Consider the following 22,572-nt stretch of genomic DNA (forward strand, 5'->3'; position numbering starts at 1 on the left):
AAAAACAATTTAGGTACTTAATTATTAAATTTATTAATGTGTTTACCACGCTGAAAAGCTAATGTTTGTGCTGGAATCCCTAGTTGGTCGCGTATTTTCCTCTAAATGATCTATTGAATCCAAAAAGTGTTCAATTTTTTCCATTAAATTCGTCGCAACATTTGCAAAATCCTCCCATAATAAATAATCTTGAGATACAAATCCATCTTTTTCAGAATCAGAACCAAACAATTTTTCTTCATCTAAAAAAATTAATTAATTAATTTTACTTAATCAATAAAAATAAAATTTATTTTTCACCAAGATAATCAACCAAAATTGTTGTTAATTGTTCCATTTCTGCATCAGTAATCAATTCATACAAATTTGATGCATCTATACAATAATTCCAAATAACTTGGCATGTTAATGTCGCTAATGACCAATCATATTGTCCATGTGTATTCAATAACGCGATTAATTTAAAGATACCGTTAGAATTCTTTAATTGAATTCGATTTCTGTTATCTGCCATTAAATTAACACAAACACCGACGGTTGTACGTAAAAGTGTTATATCATCTAGAAAGAAAATGGTCGTTTATTTTCTTTTTGTTATTATTATTTGTTTGTTATTACCTGCTTCAAGAATGTTTAATAAAGTTTCAAGAACATGTTTTTGAGCTATATAACTCCTTGTTATATTACACCGAGATAAGTTTCCTAATATTCTCATTGCTTCAATTACATTATCTTTTTTTGGTGTTGTGATATATTCAAGAATTGCTAAAATAATTTATGTTAATAGAGTTAAGTTGGAAATTCTGAAATTTGATAATATCAAGGATGGTGTTGTCTAAGAGGACTGCTACATCTTGGAAATAAGTGTGCAACTCGAAGGTCCGTTCGTGACGTAATAACAATTAAAACTATTGTATTAAAACTAAAATATATCACATAATATCTAGCGCTAACTGCCTAGGACTGTCACTAACAATAGACCTAGAACTAGAAACATTCGGGTTTAGCCGGTCGTCTCTTAAGACGGCTAAATCCGAATGATTCTAGTTCTGGGTCTAGTGTTAGTTCTAGTTTTAGTTCAATTAAAACATATCACATGATATCTAGCACTAACTGCCTAGCACTGTCACTAACACTAACAATAGACCTAGAACTAGAAACATTCGGGTTTAGCCGTCTTAAGAGACGAACGGCTGTGTTAGTACTAGTTTTAGTGCGAGCACCAAAACTAACACTAGACCTAGAACTAGAAACATTCTGATTTAGCCGTACGTCTCTTAAGACGGCTAAACTCGAATGTTTTTAGTTCTAGGTCTAATGATAGTTTTAGTGCTGAAACTAACACTAGACTTGAAGGTGGTCTAGTTCTAGGTCTAATGATAGTTTTAGTTCAATAAGAATATATCACATAATATCTAGGGCTAACTAGCGCTGCCTAGCACTGTCACTGACACTAGCAATAGAACTAGAAACATTCGTCTCTTTAGACTGCTAAACCCGAATGATTCTAGTTCTAAGTTTAGTGTTAGTTCTAGAACTGTGTTTAGACAGGTTTGTCAATAACAGCTGACTGAACATGACACGTGGTATGACGTATTGGTCCGATAGTGACGTCATTTTCTGCATTACAAAAGATAAACGATGTAGCAGTCTTTTTATATTCTACCGTATTTGGAATAATATAAACAAAATTGAGATTATATTCAAAAATTCTTTTTTTACCTTCAACAATATCGACCTGTTTAATATGAAAAACATCATTATCCATTTCTGATGAGTAATAAAACGAAAGATTATTTAACGTACTTAAAACTGATAAAACAAGTTCATCATTCTTTTTAAATGGATTACTTATTAAAACTTTAAGGAACTCGTCAATTAATTCTGTTCCGTATTCTTTATTCATTTTAATTCCAATGTCCGAGTTAATAGCAACATTTGCAATGATTCTTATTATTTTGATCATAACGTCTTCGGTGTTGCCACAATCATTCTCTTCGCTTTCTAGTCTCAAAGAGCAATGTTTTAATGTTCTTTCTAAATAAACTTTCCAAAGATTGATTAAAGAGTTTATGCTGTTTTCTTCTTTGTAAAATTTAATTCTTGCTTCGTCGATTCTCGACACGATATTTCCCATAATGTAAGTTAATCTTACGATTATCTCTTCGTTTCCAGAGTATTTTTGGAATAATCTAATAAAAACTTTGTAAATTTCTGGATATTCGGAAATGTGATCGGAGCAATTATCATTTGTTGATAAAGTACTTAAAGTACGAGAAATGTTACTAACTATATCTAGATCTAACGAAAATTGGTTTATTGTTAAACAAAGTTGGGAAATTGCTTGACTTTCTATGAACAAGTCGAACATTGTTTCATCCCCAGCTAAATTCCTTAACGCACCCGTTAATTGGAACAAAGCGTGATTAGTTTGTTCTGGAATTATAGATTTTTCATGTTTCTAGAAAAAAAAATTCCAGGAAAAAGAAAGGTTAATGCAAGAATAATTACATAGTTATTAATTAATTGGAGATGAAGAACCATTAATGGTAATATCCCAAAATTGATAGTTCTTTGTAACAAATTTGGATTCATTGTAAGAAATTTAATCGCGCCATATCCATAAACGCAAGCTTCCGCGTCTTCTAATGGACTACATCTTCCAATTGAATCAACAAAAAGCTCTAAAATGTTCTTTTGGAAAAATAATGAGTCGTTTTTATCACTTTTTGCAACTTTAAAAATTAATTTGCAAACACCACTTAAATTATTACCCGTTACTTTTAACTAAAACAACAAAATATATTAATTGTATATAAAACATACAGGTGTATCTGAATTGCTTAACCAAACTTCACCAATATGGAACAAAACTGTAAAAAAACTTCTTATAAACATGTATTATAAACATCCGTACTTAAAAGATTACGCACGAATACTAAAATTGTAAAAATGTCCTCCTTCAGCTTGTGGAACTCGCTTAAGAATTCCAGGGCTATCCCAGACTACACGACAACTATGATTGATTCGGTTGTTGTTTTAGGTTGCTTGCTATAGCAGTGCAATCTGGAGAACGAGATGGCCAATAAACTGGCCCACCTCTGCCAATCCAACGATTCGGAAAAGTATTATTTAAGTACTCCCTAGCAACAAGGTTGAAATATGATGGAGCACCGCCATGCATGAACCATATGTCACGGCGTGTTTCTAACAGAACGTCATCAAGTAAGGTCTGGTAAAAACATTGGCGTTATTAAATAATAGCCAACAATGCCAGTCCAGATTCTACATGAAAAAGTTTGTTGATGTCTTGATGTTCATTATGAAAAATCATAATTGCATCCCTAGTAAATTTTGCTTCATCCGCAGAAAAGCACAACGGATTGGAAGTTCTGAATGATACACTGCTGTGGAAACCAGTTACAAAATAACAGTCGTCGAAAATCAACTTTACTAAGAATCTACACTCGCTGTACGTGGTATAGGTAAACTAGTTGTTCATGCACAACTCTCCATACTGTAGTATGCGAAGCATCTACTTCTAAAGAAAATGTTCTGGTACTGGTTTTAGAATTCTCTCTAATTCTATGAAGTACGTCTTGATCAAACGTCGGTGTTGTGTTGCTTCTTGGAACCCCACAATCTGAAGTATTCCGTTTGAAGGGTTTCAGGGTTTCTTAACCTGGGGTCCATGGACACCGATGTGATACGTATATCAGGTACAGAGGGTTCATAAAGACGTTACAAATACTGCGCGAGATCAAACACCTTTACGAGTGCTACGAATTTAGGTAGAAGCGTCTGGAATGTTACCCAAGGTTTCATTTTTATTACTGAACGAGATGGGACACAAAAGCCAAAGTGTTTGCTAATGGCAGTATGAAGCCAGCATAATTATCAGAACACTTTACAGCTTCACCCAGAAAATGCAAAGGATAGTGCGGATTTTTTCGTTCCAAAAAATTTCGGCTTGAGAAAGCTGGCTCCTTACCCAAACTGGGTTTCACAGAAACACAAAAACCGCGTTTAGAAGCATCATACAAAGTTGCATATCGCGTTGCTGAACAAAAGAACAGTATTGCAGAAACTCTTGTGAAGCCATGTGCAGTATACATCGTAGAACCAGTATGTGGTAATGATTAGAGAAAGAAAGTTGAGAAAGCTGGTAACTTACCCAAACTGGGTTTCACTCAAACACAAAAACCATGTTTAGAAGGATCTTAAAAAGTTACATATCGTGTTACTCCACAAAATAACACTATTGCAGAAACTCTTGTAAAACCATGTGCACTAGACATCGTAGAATTATGTGGTAATGATCAGAGAAAGAAAGTTGAAGCAGTTTCTTTGTCAAATGATATTATTCTTTCTAGAATTGTTGAAATGTTTGCTAATGTTTTGAAGCAAGTCATCGAGGAACTAAACTCAACTGGACGAGAGCACAGATGTATCACAATGTAGCCAGCTCTTGGTATTCGTATGATATGTATGTCTTAAAGCCCAACTTATTAACGAAGAATTTCTTTTTTACGATTCACTACAATAAAAGCAGCGGACGTCTTAACTCTTGATTTGGTAAAAGGGTTTTTTGAAAAGCACGACATAGATTGAAAAAATAAACTTGGAAGTTTATGAACAGATGGAGCACCTGTCATACTTGGAAGTACTCATTCTGGTTTTACAACATTAGTAAAGAAAGAGATTTTTAATATCATAACTCATTGCTTCTTACACTGGCATGCATGTGCATCCCGAACTTTACCAACATTTTCGAAGCAAGTTATGTCCACGTGTATCAAAATAACAAACTTTATAAGAGCCACAGCTTTAAACCAAGGCCTTTACTCTTTTCACTACTATACAGAAGTACGCCTTCAAGAGGACATGTTTTGAACCTCTTATTCGAGTTATGCGTGAAAATCTTGTTTTTTTTAAACAAAAAGAAAACGCGCTATATAAATTTCTGGGGAATGACAATCTTTTGCAAGAACTAAATTATTTAGCCGATATTTTTGGCTATTTAAACAAAATAAGGTCTATCTCTTCCTGGTCTAGAAGTCACCATCGTCGATGCTACGACTAAAAGCCTTTTTAGGAAAGCTGCCACTGTAGATTGAAAAATTTTGTTATAATTGAAGATATGTTCTCACAAAATAGTGCAGACCACACTACCAGAACATTATCAGCTTAAATTCAAAATAATATTTCAGGACTCTTTTAACGCGTATTTTTGCCCGGAAAACTTTAATCAGGAGACATTAGTACGAAGTCCGTTTATAATTTATATCAACGACATAAATGACGAAGATCATCTCAAAGTGGACTTGGTTGATTTAAGAACGAAAGCATACTGCCACCGGAACTTAACACTAAAGACATGTGCAATTTTTGGTTAAGTATAAGACAAGCTTACTCTGTACTAGTAAGACGAGCTATGTCGTTGTTAGTACCGTTTGCTAATACATATCTTTGTGATTCAAGAGTCCCAACATTAGTTGCAATAAAAATTAAAAATCGGAACCGACTAGACGTGAGACATGATGTGTGTCTTGCGTTGTCTAAGACAATCCAACAATTTATGGTACTTATCGAAAAGCAGCAGCAGGAACCGTCCCATTAATTTTATCTTTTATTGTGGCAATAAATAAAAGTGAATTTTTAAAATGTCTTGTTTTCTCTGCCTATACTTAAATTTGTCAGGGGTCCATCAGATTGTTTAAATATTGCCAGTGGTCCATGATAATGGAAAGGTTAAGAAGCACTGCTTTAGTTTGACATCCTCAATTTGAAAATTGTTCAGTATTAAACCGTCGAAACAAATTAGTGTTACCATTTGCTTCAAGTATGTGCGAGCCAGTACAGAATAACATTCGTGGTCAAAAATCAGCTTCACTGAGTAATCCTGCACTCCCTGTACTGTGATATGGGTAAACTAGTTGTACATGTATAACTCTCCATACTGTACTATGCGAAGCACCTACTTCTAAAGCTAATTTAGAATCTGATTAACTCGGATAAATGTTTGAAATAATAAGCCAATTATTAGCTTCTATTAATTTTGAAGTTTTTCCAAGCAATTCAGATACACCCTGTATATTAATTAAATAAACTAACTGCCAAAATAATTCTTGCTAAAGCAAGAAGTAATTCTTCATTATAAGATTCAACGAATTTATAAAGACACTTCAAGATGTGTATTTTAGTTTTTGAATTAACTTTCCCATTAATCATATTTTCATTTTCCATACATTTGTATAATTCATCAAGTAAATCAATAATTAAAATTTCGTTATCATTTTTTGAAGTTTCCACGTTCAATAAATTTAAAACATCATCCACTGTGTTGATCTTATTCTTATTTTCTACGGTTTTATCGAAAGAATAATAATTTGTTGAAGCAACATTTTTACCCTGATCCTGTTTAAAATAACCTGATTCTATGAACAACGTTTCGGAATCGTAGACGATCTGTTTGTTTCCAAAGATTTTATTCAAATTTTGAGGTCCAAGTAATAAACATTCGGAGAGAGTTTGTTTTTTTGATGGCCTACCGAATGGTGATTCATTTCGGAGTTGATTGAAATCGGTTTTTTCTTGTGGTGAACTAAATGCGTTGCGTTTTGGAAAAGTTTCAATTTCAGGAACTAAAAAAAATAAATTAAATCAAAATTTTTTTTAAGATAAAAATTCGTTACCATTAAAAGTTTTCTTTTTATTTTTTGCGTCTAAAGATGGTAATCTTATTTTTGGAACGTCTTTAACAGGGACATTAAAGATTTTATTTTCACTCATTTCACATATTGAATTTGCACGTTTTTTGGAATAAGCCCCTTTTGTTATATCGTTGGTGTTGTTGACCAATTTTTTTATTGGGAGATCATCGGAATCTTCTGGGGTTGTTGTTGGGATTGAAAACTCATTTTCTGATTGGAGATATCTCAAACTAAAATTTTTTTAAATCAAATTTAATTTTTTTAAATTAGATTTAAAGAAACCTAAAGGAACTTGGTGGTCTATTTGATTTACTTTTCTTCCCAAATAACAATCTTTCTTTTTCTCTAGGAGTAAATGGTCGTTGTGTTTGTATAGGTTTCACTAAAGTTTGTGAAAAGTTATCATCAACACCTAAAAATGTTTAAATATAATAAATTTTATAATTACAAAATAATTTTTTACCTCTAATTGCCATTTTGGCTTCATTTATAATTTCAGCGCTAGTTTTTCTTGGTGGTGGTTCATAAAAGGGGACTCCAACTTTATTAATAGCACCCATCTTCATCCCTTTATTGGTGGTTTCCATTCTGAAGAATTTACTTCACCCGAAAGCTTTTTCAACTTGAAGGGTTTGATTGTGGTTTAAATAATTTCTTCGCCAAATTCAAAGAAATGTTGTTCTGGTCATTTCATGTGGACGGCACGAAACTACATACACAACAGGAAAATTATTGATCGTTTTTTCTGGGAAGTTGTACATGCGAGGAATAAAATCAATATGGTAAAAGGACAGGGTAAAAGCCTGGTAAACAGTAACAATAGCTGACAGAAGGAAGTGGGTTAAGTTTTGTTTTAATTGACACCTCAAAAAGTTATTTGACAAGAATTAATAACTCACCTCTCCTTGTTGGCAAATACAACAAAAAATTGATATTGATTTTGAATTGTAGAAACACATTAAAAAAAATAAATCATGTATTGGAAAACCAGCTATAATAATAAAAAGAGTTTTATTGAGGTGTAAATTTTATGTGCTTTTGATAAAAAAATTTACTACTGATTTTAAACTATTGAGTGACTTTTCATTACGAATTGAAATCGCACAACAAAATAAAAATAATGTTATTTTTTTGCTTCATTAAATGAATTTAATCTAATTATTTCAAAATTTAAATTTGATCCTACCATCTGTAAAGTTATTAATGAACTAATTCTTGAATGAAAGGAGATTCTATCGTTTTTGAGAGTTAAAAATTCAATAATGCGGAAGTAGACTGAAACAAGTCTAATGATGATTCGTCTAGTTGATTTTGTAGTATTGAATCAGAAATATTATTATTTTGCCAAACAAACAGATTCATTTGAAATAGCAGAAATGAATCTGAAAGTATTTCTATTTACAAAAACATTGGAAGATCGTATTTGTACTAGAAAGATCAATACTGAAGGGGATAAGCTGGTTAAACATAACATGGATAAGATATTGCAAGAATAAACAACATTCCATTTTCAATAAAAAAAGTTTGGAGAACTATTTTTTTTCGTTGAAATCAATATTAAAAGTCGGTCTCAAGGCCTCTTTATTTATTTAATATTCACGATTTATTATATCCATAACGTGACAATTTGCAAAAAAGTGGAGCTGTAGATAAGAGAAGCAGAAGTAGTTCATTTCTTTATTGTTCCACTAGGTTGGAGAATGTTCCAAATAATCCCCATATACAAAAACGGAAATAGGAAGGAGTGCGGGAATTACAGAGGGTTAAGTATAACGTCATCACTTGGAAGGGAAAAAATTGTCGATCATTTCAAAAATTTATTTCTCAAAAACGATTTTTCAAAACGGCTTGTTGCATTAAAAAGAGGATACTTTAATTAATAATTGGTGATATTTCCACAAGGATCCTTCAAGAAATTAATTTTATAGCGAATTTTGAAAGTTATCGATGAAAATTGCAACATCGAAAACTTTATCAAAACTTCAAATATTGTTTTCTCAAAAACTAAAAGTTATTTTTCAAAATGTGTTTGTTCATTGGAAAGAGGACACTTTTATTAACATTTTGGGAAATTTTCATACTCATATTCCAAGAAATCAATTTTATACGAATTTTTAAAACTTAATCGGCGAAAATTGCAAAATTCGAAAAAATTGTCGATCATTTCAAAAATTTATTTCTCAAAAACTAAAAGCGATTTTTCAAAACGGCTTTTTGCATTAAAAAGAGGATACTTTAATTAATAATCAGTGAAATTTCCACAAGGATCCTTCCAGAAATGAATTTTATAGCGAATTTTGAAAGTAATCGATGAAAATTGCAACATCAAAAATTTTATCAAAACTTCAAATATTGTTTTCTCAAAAACTAAAAGCTATTTTTCAAAACGGGTTGGTTCATTGGAAAGAAGACACTCTTATTAGCACTTTGGGAAATTTTCATACTCATATTCCAAGAACTGGATTTTATACGAATTTTTAATACTTAATCGGCGAAAATTGCAAAATTCGAAAAAATTGTCGATCATTTCAAAAATTTATTTCTCAAAAACTAAAAGTGATTTTTCAAAACGGCCTGTTGCATTAAAAAGAGGATACTTTAATTAATAATCGGTGATATTTCCACAAGGATCCTTCAAAAAATGAATTTTATAACGAATTTTGAAAGTTATCGATGAAAATTGTAACATCAAAAATTTTATCAAAACTTCAAATATTGTTTTCTCAAAAACTAAAAGTTATTTTTGGAAATGTGTTAGTTCATTGGAAAGAGGACACTTTTATTAACATTTTAGGAAATTTTCATACTCATATTCCAAGAAATCGATTTTATACGAATTTTTAAAACTTAATCGACGAAAATTGCAAAATTCAAAAAATTGTCGATCATTTCAAAAATTTATTTTTCAAAAACTAAAAGCGATTTTTCAAAACTGCTTTTTGCATTAAAAAGAGGATACTTTAATTAAAATTGGTGATATTTCCACAAGGATCCTTCAAGAAATAAATTTTATAGCGAAATTTGAAAATTATCGATGAAATTTGCAACATTGAAAATTTTATCAAAACTTCAAATATTGTTTTCTCAAAAACTAGAAGTTATTTTTCAAAATGTGTTGATTCATTGGAAAGAGGACACTTTTATTAACATTTTGGGAAATTTTCATACTAACATTCCAAGAAACCGATTTTATACGAATTTTTAAAACATAATCGACGAAAATTGCAATATTGCTTGCAATATTCGAAAAAATGGTCGTTCATTTGAAAAATTTATTTCTCAAGAACTGAAAGTGATTTTTCAAAACGGCTTTTTGCATTAAAAAGGGGATACTTTAATTAATAATCGAAAGTGATAATAGCGACAGACAAGCGAAGAGAAAAAAAACTAGACGAAACTGCAACAAGAGATTTTATATAACGTGTTGGGATTGTTACAATGAGGTTGCTAATGACAAACCTTATATAAATAAAGTTGTATTCAATGAAAAAAGTCCTATTGAGATTGAACTTGATTATTATCTGCACTGTCCAAAACCTAAAAGAGACACTAATTCTTGTGAATAGTGGAGTACTAAGTAATAGGTTTTTAATATTCGGCTTTGGCTTTGGGCGTTGGTAACTATCCAGTATCCGGCCGGATTTAAAAAATTTCCGAATGGAAGAATCCTGAAAACTAGAAAAGAAAGAGAAATTAAGGAGGAAAAGGAACAAAGTGGTTTTAGACCTGGAATATCTTGCGTAGATAATTTATTTACGGTTAGACATCTAGTTGAGAAGAAGCTGCCAAAAGGAAGAGAAATACATATTGCATATACAGATCAGATAAAAGCGTTGGATATGGTCAAGTTTCAAAAATTATGGATTACTGTCACAGATGCAGGCATCAACAGAACTTACATCCATGCTATGAAAACGTTATACAGGGATAGAAGGGAATAGAAGAATTAGTTTTCTTCATTTAAATCAATATATTTACTGATCGAGAAAATAATTCAACGTTTTTTTTTAATTTGTTCATTCAAATATAAAAATTAGTCCTGACATCTATGATTTTATTCATAAAATTGAAACTTTTATACAAATTTATTAAAATAAATAATTTTTACTTCAAATTCGCTAATACTAATTAATATTAATACTTAATAAGAAATCCTTTTAATTTTCTTTGAGTTTATAAATAAAATTATTCTTTTAAGATTAAATCAAATTTAGCGCCATCTATAAAGTTGGTTTAGAATCTCAGTAATCAAATTTTTATACAAATTCAAAAAAAAATTATTACTAAAAATTAATGATCTAAATTGACTGTTAAACTATTTTTAGAAACAAAATTGTGATTGAATTGAATTTTTTTTTATTTAATAATTTAATTACTTCATATTTTGCGCCATCTATAAGATTTTTTAAAAATTTACTTGTCAATAATAAATAATTTCCTACATTATCGATAATAAAACTTATAGACTATTTCGGTTCAACAGTCAAAAGTTGTCAGTGTAAAGTGACCGAACATGGCGTCAACACGCAAAAAGCAGGATGAAAAGAACTTGAAAACTTTACGCGATTTAGTGTCGCTACCTCATAACAAGTACTGTTTCGATTGTAACCAACGCGGACCTACATATGTGAACGTTACGATAGGTTCTTTCGTCTGTACAAAATGTTCCGGAATACTGTAAGTAAAAATTTTCAATCTCTTTTGTATCTTATAACACGTTAAACAATATAACTATAACCTGCGTCAATTCCATCTCCGGTCTCTCCGGATGTGTGTCTGCAATCTTTAAAGAGAATGAATTTAATTAATTTTTCTTAGAATATAAATTTTTATGTACAATCTTGTTTTAGTCCATAACACAATTGATTTCGTTATTTGTTTGTGTTGTTGGAAGTCGTCTTCTCTTGTGATACGGCGCCAGACATCTAAATGATCTTTGATCCTTTCTTTTCAATGAAAAACCTTTTCCCCCCAGCTCGGAAATAGGTATAATCTGAATGGGAAAAGAAGAGAATTTCGGTCCCAAGATCTAAAAGGGACCCCACCTGTCTTCTTCATCCTTGTTATTACCCTTATTAACCCCGACCACCTGTTTTTTCAGAAGAATTTTACCTTTTTATCGTCCTTTCCTTAAGATCTGGTACATTCCATACGTTGTCTTCATAATATCTCGATATCTTGCGTCATTACAATACTATTTATTCCTCTTTAAGTCTTGGGTATAAGGTGAATCATGAAACGTATAGTAACGGTAACCTTGGAGAGTTATTACCAATAAATTTTAAATAAACTTTATGTTGATTTTAAAGTTTAGATTACGTGGGATGATCAAGAAACTAACGCAAAATTTATCACAAAATATTCTAAACTGCTGCGTCTTTGTAATGGACTTTGTAATTCTGGTTCCATGTTTTCACCACATGGATGAGAAATTGCATATAATTACATATTGAATTGCCTTACAATACTGCTGCTTGTAACAATAGACCAAGAACACCTCAAAGAATCAGGGACTATGTTCTATACACTACCTTCCATGATATAACACTGATTAGATATGTCAAAAGCTTGAAATATGATTTATAGGGCAAGGCCAAAGATGAAAAAATGTCGCTCCAATTCACAAGATAGAATACGTCTGCTGCTATAATGTTCCTTCAGCAAAACATAAGGCCTACCACAAATCATTCATTAAGAAACTAAGGCAAAATCTCACTATATCTACATAAGACAAATCAGATCTAATAGGTCTAATACGGAAATGTACAAAATGTTTAGTATCATTTCAGATTAACTGAATTATCACACAAAACATACTTTCTTTTTTTTTTAGATAAGGATAATCTTATAACAATAAAATTGAAGTTGGGCTCATTTTAAGATTGAGTCATTAAAAATTATAATGCTAATAAAATCTAGATTACATGGAATTTCTAGATTACGTCATTTGGCTTCTATGATTTTTTTTAACACAAAACAATTTTACCAGAAAACTTGAAATGGTTTAAACAAAAGATTCATTTTGTTATATCAACAAATTACATAAGAAATTTTCTTGCAATATAAAGAACCGTGGATGGTAACATTACGTGAAGGCAATTATCGGTTAATTAAAATCATATGCGAATGTAATTAGAACAAACGGTTACCGTTGCATTGTTGCAATAATAACGGCCTAACGGCTTTCTATCGGTAATAATAATATATTAAACCCGTTTTTGTTTAAAAAAAAAGTTATGGTAAAAGTCGGTGATTCACTGTGAGTGTTCAAAGATTTAACTTTGTTTCCTCATTTACGATTGTGTTATCACCTAAAACGTGGAGGTTCTGATTTCGAAATTCCTCCATTTCTATTTGTCACCGGAGAATTAAAAATAAAATGTTTCCCGAGCATATTCCGACAAATTAACGAGCGGCAATGATAAAAATAGCAGCAGTTTATCATTGCGATGGTCCGGTTATGGAATGTGCAAAACGTAAAGAGAACGATACGGTCATTTCTGTATTTAAATGGTGGTATTTTGAAAAATTACGACTTGTCCCGCGCTCAAAACGTTTTGTTCCCAGGATTTCAAGATGGTTATCATGTAAATATTGAGAACCAAGGACGAAATACGCTCGCGCATATTGCACATTGTTTACAGTCGTGTTTAGAACGTTTTCAGGCCAGTGTGAAAACAAATTGTTTGAAACGAACTCGACTTGGTGTAATAGATAAAACGTTAAAATTATTTTGAAATCTAGATTTTTATGGTAAAATGTTAATATTGCGAAGTTTAAAAATTATAAAATATCAATCAGAGTAATTGAAAGTTTTTGCAAGTAACTTAGTTAATGCGATTGTAGTACAATGATTGGAATGTTCGGAATAAGGAAAATATACTCAGTAATCTCTTAAATCTTTGAATTGTAAATGTGGCATTAAAAATCTATAAATAATAATTGAAAAGAAAAATATCAACTTTTTTTTCTAAAAATCTTCAGAGGAAAAGGAATTAGTTGTTGAATTCGAAACCAGAATTACAACATTTTTGAAAGTTCTATTTCTGATCGTTATCTGTGACATCAAAATGTTTCTAGTATTCTCTCTTCCATGATTCTCTAAAGTAGCCTATATCATACTGTTGTTGGTTTAAATTATATAGTTTATTGCTGTTTAATGCCATTTATACGTTATAGGTACATACATTATACATACCACATTTTGCCAAAATGCATGATATTTGGAGGGAAACTATAACAAACTACAAAAAACTAATTTTCTTGTAATACACGTAGTTTTGGAGTGTACCCTGATTGCATTGTTTGCCAATATATTTCGATCATATAAAATCCTCATCAAAAGGCTAAGGTCTATGTCCGATACCAAAGACCTACTCTCGCCAGTTGAAACCAAAATGTCATCGCTGTTCAGTTCTTGTAACAAATCTCAAATTCGGACAAATTCTTAAAATGGTTTTAGATTATATTTCAAGTAGGGATTGCTACAAATAAGCTGGATGAGTTGCAATTAAAATCTATTCACCATATGGCATCAGTAATAACGCTGTGCTGCAAGATTTTTGTACAGTTGATGAGTTGAGTGTTTTTAGTTAATTTTGGGTTGCTGATTTCAAATATATTGATATATTCAGATTTCTCACGGCTACGAGAGTTCGAATTTTATAGGAAAATTAGATGCAATGAATTTGATATTTGGCACCTTAATATAACGTGAAGAAATCTGCCTTTTAGTGGTAGCGTCATTTTTGTACTACTTCCGGTTACATCGGAACTTGTTACTAACATCACTATTTTAAAAAAAATAAATGGATTAAAAACTAGCCAACAATTTTTAACATGAACAATAGAAAGAACAAGAAAATAAATATACAGGAAACGTCAACAAATCCAGGTTCAACTATTTTTTTGGACTATTGTGGGACTTCACCCAACTCTTGTATAATGTTTATGTCTAATAACATATTCAAAACTGATACGTTTATGCAATTGACATTGTAATTCTGGTTCCATGTTTTCATCCGCAACTTACCTCCCACTATATGCAAAAGAGTGTAAACGAAGTACGAAAATCACGAACATTGAACCTGCCCTTCCACAAACATTAACATTGTAATAGACCAATTACAACTCGAAGAATCAGAGACTATCTCCTATACACTACCCATTTCATACGACAATGACTGTTAAAATTTTGATGGTTTGCGGTTGGGAATGGTAATATTAAATAAGGAGGCTTTCCATGATATAACACTGATTAGATATATCAAAAGCTTTGAGATTTAATTTTTACGGTAAAGCCAAAAATGAAGTGTAAGCAATAGTTTTGAACAACCCACGTCCTGCAAGCAATTTGAGACTATAAACATAGACTAAATATAATATTGCAATAATTAAACTGGATCAGAACTAGTGGGTCACAAAAATGTCGCGGCAATTCACCTGAAAGAATACTTCTGCTGCATTCCTACATGATACTATGGATAACTGTTTATCACTTACTCCACACTTTTAACTAAACAAGATACATTGCGTTTTATAAGAATTTATCGGCAAAGAATGTGAGCTCTAATATAAGCAAATAATTGTATTTCGCCGGAGAAGGTGTTGTCGGTGACTTAAGACCATAAAATCAGCCAAAATTTGATATGTTACCCAACCGATACAGCAATCATGACAGAGCAAACAAGATGCTTTGCGTTTGTCAATCATTTCAATTATCTTATTGCTGCAAAGTCAGAATTCCTCAGACCAACACATCTAAAACAAGTAGAAGAAGAATACTTTACTGCACATATTTCGTAGTATCTTTTTTAGTTGTTAGGTCTTCACACTGAGCTATCAGAAGATTCTTCGACAAAAAATATTAATTAATGATTCAGGACTGTTTGAAACATTTATATTAAAGTCACCCTCAACAACAATGTGGTAAACAGCAAGGTTAATACGGGACAGTGAGTCAAAACTTAAATTAAAACCAATAGATGTTGGGTTATGAGAAACAGTAAGCAGAATTTCAATATTACATAATTCCACGTCTATCTTACCCATAATTGCAGGATCTCTATTTCAATACCATTCTACATATCAATTCTACACACAATATTTATGATAAGTTCCGAGACCTTCCCCTCTAATTAGCTTACCCACTCTGAGGAAATTGAAATCATATGGAAAGCACATATCCACGTTTCATAGACATCGCATAATAATCAGCAATAGATAATTGCTCTATTTATCGAAATGTGCCAACATCAATCTTTATTTTTCGGTATACATGTTTTGGGTTTATTTAGCTATGCCAATACAGTAAAGTAATTGTTTGGCATGTATGTATCAAGTCAATAAACTTTATGTATGAATTCGTCGAAATCATTAAAATTCATAGCACATTGCAAATGTACTAATTTATCATTACCGGTTCTATTATTTTGTTCATGTTCGAGTACTCATCTTGTTGTGTACTCGTCGTTTCTGCTTCTTCATCAACAGTGACTTTATGCTTCTTCGTCACCAACGTGTCAAAATTCTTACATTTTCATCAAACCACTTTCATCGGTTTTAAGATTTACATTCTTTAAACTTCTTCGAACGTCTGACGTCATCGAACTAAACAGCACTCGCAGTATCTCTGCTTCATATTGCAACGAATGCGTTAAACGTGGGTGTAAGTTTTTATTTTCACGTTATTGGTGGTCACCAATCTAGTAAAGATTTCCACAAATGTACGAGAAATAAGAAGTGGATTTTACAACACATAAAAGCATTACAATTGCATGTTTATGTATCTACATTTAACAGCACCGAATACTTATGTAGATGTACGGGAATATGCTATCTTGTTACATTATAAGTTGCCAATCAGTATAGATTTTTATTAATCTTAGAACGATTTTGCTTTTTTATTCAAAATTTGATATAATGCGTTGTGATGTGAATCAATAAGAATGAAGTGAATTAGTTGTGACCTACTATTTAAACAACGCTCAATAGCATATCGAAGTGCTGTTGGCAATAAATCCCATAAAAGTAAAAGCGGTAGGATATTATTTAGATAGAGTGGTGGTGAAGAGAACTTTGAAACCATTAAGTGTAGAATGTCTGTAATAAAGGTGTTCTGGAAACATCCAAAATTTTGAGATACGATTATTAAGTAACCCTTTTTAATCGAATTCCGGACATCAATTGGCTCCGATCGTTTTTGAAAACACTTCCCATTTACATTACTGGCTGCTACTCTTGAGGATGTTGCATTTTAGCTGAAGATGGTCATTATATTTAAAAAACTGCATCACATACTGCTAAGGATGATTTTGCAAATCTAGTGACAGGAAATTCTGCTGGGGTGTATCACGTCCTTTTGTTACACTGTTCAAATATGAAAAAATATCTGTTAGTTACATGAAAGATGCACCGCCTGTGGTTGATATATAGTAATTATTGTGCTCATCTTTGCCTTATGCTATCATGGCTACTTAATTAATGTTCTGATATTTTATTTGCATGGTACGAATGTCATTTGCACTTCCATCTTTCTTCGGAGTAGATCTGCCACTAGTAATTTCCTGGCAAAACAGTTACGTTCGTTTTTAAAAACTTTGCAAGCCATTAATTGCTAAAAATTCTATATTGCAAACGTGTTCCATTTTACACAATTGTATTTCAAGAAACTGCTTTCATCTTTTCTTTATATATCTTATCGGGAAATATTAGTCTCTTTCCTACAAAGCTATTATCAACATTTCTTAATTGCAATTTCATATTTTGAAGATGTCAGTGGCTTCACATCCTAGTTTTCGTACACTGCGTTCAAAACTTTTTGTATTACATTTTTACAAGTTCTGTACAGAATAAATTTTGATTTACATATAATGTAGTTTCAGTTACAAATTATGTTCAATAGTTCAATTTATTTACATCATCAAAAAGAGATTATGTTTGTGATTAGAAACTTACTTATCTTATGCATTGTGTTTGTACATTCTTTGGTTTGGATTTGATATATTACTTTTTGAGGATTGTGCTGGTATTTGGCTGAAATTACGCTGTTGATTGATCTTTAATTACGTTTCTTTACAATTATATCTTTTATCTCTAAACAAGTACATACCGATTACAGAAACTTTATGTTTCGGTTTAAAATGCCTTCAATTTAGCTCCATTTTGTTAAAATTTGAAAATGAATATTGTTACAATACATGATGTGTAATTCATGCTGTTATCCCTTATGTATTGATTGTACATATCATTCAGGAGAAGTGCATATTGTAAAGATAGTTAATTTCGCTTCTTTACAGTAACCTTCATCTTAATCCGGATCCGTCCGAAACCACTTAGATCGCAAGCGCAAATTTAAATTCACTGTTCAAACCTCTTAGATAATAACTATAGCCGGAGGTATGCCTAACCAGTAACCAGAACTGATTGCATAATCTTGCGAAGTATGATTGTAATAGATAAAGCAAAAATTAGAAGTTTCTTACTTTCTAGCTATTATAGCAACACCTCTGCTTCAGAAAACTTAATAAATCATCTGGTTCATTAAAATTAGAAGTAATAATCTCAATAATTCAACTCAATAATTTGATCAAGTTAATACTAAGAATGTGGCCATGGTTTTAAAAGAGGAAAGTGTCTGACTCTTCCGTCTGCAACACATTGCACTCTAACGCTAGACTTCATGTATCCCTTGGCACTATAATTCTAGATTTCTTTTAATAAAGACTATGCTACCGTAATGCTTGTGGAAGAGTTAGTTACACTGCTGAATATTCCATTGATAACAAAAATTGTTATCAAATTATGGTACCAACATAAAATGCAAGCCTTGCAATTCTTTGTCGCGTATTTCAAATTTTGAAATGTAGGAATCTTCGGACATGGCTTTAGTAAGTCAATTTTGTCTTTTTTTATTCACAATTTTCAACTTCTTTTTACTGGTAAGTTTGATTTCAATGAGCTGATTGGGCCACTAAACATAATGAAACTACCTTTGGGCGTGTATACCATGATTATTACTACATCGTTTGGAGTCATTGCAATGAGAATCATTAAACGGTTGAAAAAGCAAAAAAAATTAAAAAGAGGAACAATTTGATACATTATATATGTGTTAATGATCAAACATTTTATCCATCTTATTATATTTCCAAGAATACTTCTTCTTGTTGAGAACGTTGATTTATTAAGGTTTACTTAAATACGGATATACCAATGCAATTAAATGCCGTTTGAGTATCTGTGTCCCGGAATTTATTACACGTGAAGTAAATTTAGAAATTTATTCGAATCTGGTTCATACACGTTCAAACTATGTCAAACTAATTAGTTGTGTGCAACGATTTTTAAAATTAATTGAGAAATTTATTCGTCTGGAAATTTTGAGTTAAAATAGAAGAGTTCTTCTTCTTCCAGGCAAGATTAAACTTCTTCGACGGGTTCGCAAATTCCGCCGCCATTGCGGAACAAATGCCATCGCTTTGCCGGTCAAAGCCACCTTTCACTCTGCTGCGTTCTTAAACGCGCACGGATGTTGTAAAGGTTCGTTGAGTCTCAAGAATAGAAGATCACCTGGATCTGGAATGCGAGAACAAACTTTGAAGATAAAACTTTGCCGGTGTTAAAACAAATACGTTTTATTATTTTTATTTTAAACCGGATAACGTTTCATTCATTACTCGCTAACTCATTCATCTTTCTAAAGATGTAAACACGTTACAATCGCACCGAACAATAAACTTATTTGCCCATTCAGATTATTATTATGAATAAAGCTGTAAATTCCTGTGAGGTTATTAACCGAACCGCTGAAAAAGTTTATAATTAAATTTACATCATTAGTGCTTTGTTAAAATTAACGTAGACTATAAATAGGGAAGCAACCTTTCTCTTGATCTTAGAAACTCAATCTTGTGTCTGTCGACGTAGACTGACCCACCCTTGGTGATTAAATACCCGTCCAGGTTCGAGTTATGCACCTCACTCAGCCCATCCCACATTCTTTCATAGTTCACAGGTCAAATAAAATCGAACGAAAAAAGTATCAACGCATTTTTTGAAAATGTTAGTTATGCTAAGTTCGTAGTTATTTGAAACTGTTTATTTTGAAATATTTATTCATACATAAGCTTTGTACAAAAAATGCACTTTCAGCGTGTTTTCTTATCAAAAGAACCTTGGGGGAGCTGCCAAGGTTCAACTACCGCACACATCATGGAGATAACGCTTCGATTGCTTCCTGAATATATGGATGTGGGCGTTTTCACAGTAAATATAACAAAAAAATCATAAATTTCTTAGAAATTGTGTAATGAATTTTTTATGTAAAAATATTTACATTTTAATGCAAACCTAGTACAATGAAAATGAGAGAAATAACGGAATCGTGGTGATTCATGCATGAGTCGATTTGAAATTGGTAACCAGGGAAGTTGAGATATCGTCGATATTTCGGTTATAAAGAGAAACTAGACTCAAAAGATTCAATCTCTATGCTGCAAAATGAGACTATTGGAATATGGATTTTGTATTGAAATGTTTATGCTAAGTACAACAGTTATTAATAAATAATTTTCTTGGTTTAATGAGATTTTTTTTCTCATCCTCAATAGTAGTTGTAATAAATTCCAAGGTTCATTTTATTTCCTATACTGTAACCTACCACGTGACTAAATGACGGTGACTCGGTGAAAACTGTTAGTACCGCACCGTGCCAGACACTGAGCCGGTCCCTTTCCCACCTGCACAACACACATAATATCGATGGGGGGAAACGATTCTTATATCGCAAGAAGAAGCCGTATCAAAGTTGCCGCAGCCGTCAAGAGAACGTGCCGAGCAGTTGTAAAAAGGCGTCCCCCCAAATAGAAACGAATAGCACTTTCACGTAAAATCCAGGACCGGAGAGTCCGGAGAACGTTATTATACAAATTCGACCCCGATTCACTACCTACCTTTACGTCGATGTTCGACATTGAACTTGAACGGTTCTTTAATTTTTTTTTTTCGAAAGGAACCAGTTCTTTTCTTGCAAGTAGTCTGGGTTAGTGATGTAACTCGAGCAATGAGGAAGAAGAACGAAAGAGTTTAATGATTCCATAAAAGTTCACCTTTGCAAATTTCGACCTTCACCTACGCTATATCACGCGAAAATACTCTTTAAAACTTGATCGATTTTTAGGAATGGTATAAAATTGCAAATTTATTCGTTCCCTGCGTGGGATTTAGCATCGTCATCGTGAAACCGTAAATTTCTCTAATGGAGATTTACGATTTCCTCCATGGAGATGACGTCAAAAATCTTTCAAAATGATTTTTACAGAAATACTTTAAGTAAGAATTAAATTCAAGAAGTTGTTGTAGTTTTGTGAAAGTAGGTCGTGTAGATAAGAAATAGAAAATAGTTGTCATTCAAAGTTGGACGATTCAGGTTGAAAAATTCGTATCAATCAAATAAAGAGTACATTCATTCAAGTCATTCATACAAATGAATAAGATGGTTTATTCTTGTAAAGATAAAATTATAATTCTTGTTAATGTTGATGTTTTTAAACGAAAAGAAATAGAATCTATTTATGTATCAAAATTGTAAAGTTATATTTGTTAACTGAGTTAATACTAGATTTAACCTAAACAATGACGCTTTTATGTTTATTTTAGAAAAGTTGTATGAAAAATTAGGCTGAAAAATGTATATCAAACGAAGAAAATAAATATAGTGAAGATAAATGAAACGATAGACATGTTTATCAAAAAAATAAATCATATGTGATGCCGTATCTAAACCCCTTAAAACATTCTCCAACTATGTATTTACAAATTTAATAGTAATTTTTATAAATGTTTTATTATGTTAAAATATAAATGTGTTATACAATTTAATATGATCCTTAAGGTATCAAATACTGGTTATAACTATAGCTGGTTTGTTTTTATCGTGTCATGTGTCATATACGGTTGAATGTTAAAAATCCAAACTCGTTTAGGAAGTTTGCAAAGTTTTGCCCAATGCATTAAAAATACGTTTTTGTCCCAACTCATGTATTTGGGATTTATGTAGAGACGTAGTACAGACAGGATCTCAATACATGTAGTAGAGGAACTGACTATTCAAAGAAAGGGTTTATTTTCGGACAGTTCTGCCGCAGAATCTTTCAATATTAAATGTTTGATTTTGGTTACAATAGTGGCTTGGCTTTGTTAGAGAAGACGTTTACAGTGACAGAAAAAACCACTTGAAAGTGTTAAGGAGGTGGCAAAACTGTGCTAGTTAGTGGATTTCATGATTGTGATGAATTTGGTGCTGCGGAATGGTTAGATGTGAACAAAAATGACGACGATATTGTTACCTCATTTGAAGTATCTGGAGATTAAGACCAATTAAAGAGAATCTTAAAGGTGTCTACCATCATGATAGTGTTCCGTCACATGCTGATGCGTCCTCTTCTTGGTGACAGTAATGTCTTGGTAGAAAATGTACTTAGTCGAAATGTAATCAAGTTCTTTTGTTATTAAAGCGAATAAAGGATTTAGCAGGCAAAAAAAAAGAGTTTGATCGCTCACTCGGACAATAATTGGAAAACTGAAATTCAAAAACTGTTTGAGAAGTCCGCCTTTGGATATGGCCAAACCATCTTAGTTGTTTCGTTTTTATATCATCTACTATAGTGCATTTAGCATCAATGATTTCCCGGATTCCTTCCACAATAACTCTGCGGCTAGATATTTTTCCGTTTTTCGTTTCCATGGTCATACTTCGCTTCCATATGTCTAGGATTCCGTCATTCGTAATTGAGATTCCCAGATACTTGTGTGTTGTACATTTTTTGATTTGTTTGCCGTTTTCTAAGATCCCTGTTCT

The 22,572-nt window shown here is 31.9% G+C and overlaps 2 protein-coding genes across 4 annotated transcripts in view; one reads left to right on the forward strand and one right to left on the reverse strand.

Moving 5' to 3' along the window:
- Window positions 1-14: 14 nt before the first annotated feature.
- On the reverse strand, window positions 15-7,564 carry LOC111423859 (armadillo repeat-containing protein 2). Of its 2 annotated transcripts, XM_023057253.2 has the most exons (10): window positions 7,177-7,564; window positions 6,996-7,125; window positions 6,696-6,943; window positions 6,432-6,644; window positions 6,115-6,362; window positions 2,512-2,787; window positions 1,723-2,461; window positions 619-765; window positions 301-561; window positions 15-242 (listed from the first exon to the last, which is right to left on the reverse strand). In XM_023057253.2, exons 1-10 carry the CDS (start codon window positions 7,298-7,300, stop codon window positions 43-45), a joined length of 2,586 nt encoding a protein of 861 aa, XP_022913021.2. In that variant the 5' UTR covers window positions 7,301-7,564; the 3' UTR covers window positions 15-42. The 2 variants fall into 2 exon arrangements, with proteins under 2 accessions (XP_022913021.2, XP_022913013.2); XM_023057245.2 differs by having other exon boundaries at window positions 6,115-6,644.
- Window positions 7,565-11,196: 3,632 nt separating this feature from the next.
- LOC111423700 (Arf GTPase activating protein drongo) overlaps window positions 11,197-22,572 on the forward strand; it is a 47,446-nt gene continuing 36,070 nt past the window's right edge. For both annotated transcript variants that reach the window (XM_071196304.1, XM_023057000.2), the window contains exon 1: window positions 11,197-11,390. In XM_071196304.1, the coding sequence (XP_071052405.1) occupies window positions 11,227-11,390 (164 nt within the window). In that variant the 5' untranslated portion in view covers window positions 11,197-11,226. The remainder of the gene's footprint in view (window positions 11,391-22,572) is intronic.

This window comes from Onthophagus taurus, chromosome 6 (assembly GCF_036711975.1).
Source record: "Onthophagus taurus isolate NC chromosome 6, IU_Otau_3.0, whole genome shotgun sequence".
Lineage (NCBI taxonomy): Eukaryota > Metazoa > Arthropoda > Insecta > Coleoptera > Scarabaeidae > Onthophagus > Onthophagus taurus.

Coding starts and splice junctions, on each gene's coding strand:
- LOC111423859 (XM_023057245.2), bottom strand. CDS start 7,300: ATGGAAACCACCAATAAAGGGATGAAGATGGGTGCTATTAATAAAGTT. Junction 2,788..6,114: donor TAGCAAGAATTATTTTGGCA/GTTAGTTTATTT, acceptor TTGTTGTTTTAG/TTAAAAGTAACGGGTAATAA. Junction 243..300: donor AATTTTGGTTGATTATCTTG/GTGAAAAATAAA, acceptor TAATTTTTTTAG/ATGAAGAAAAATTGTTTGGT.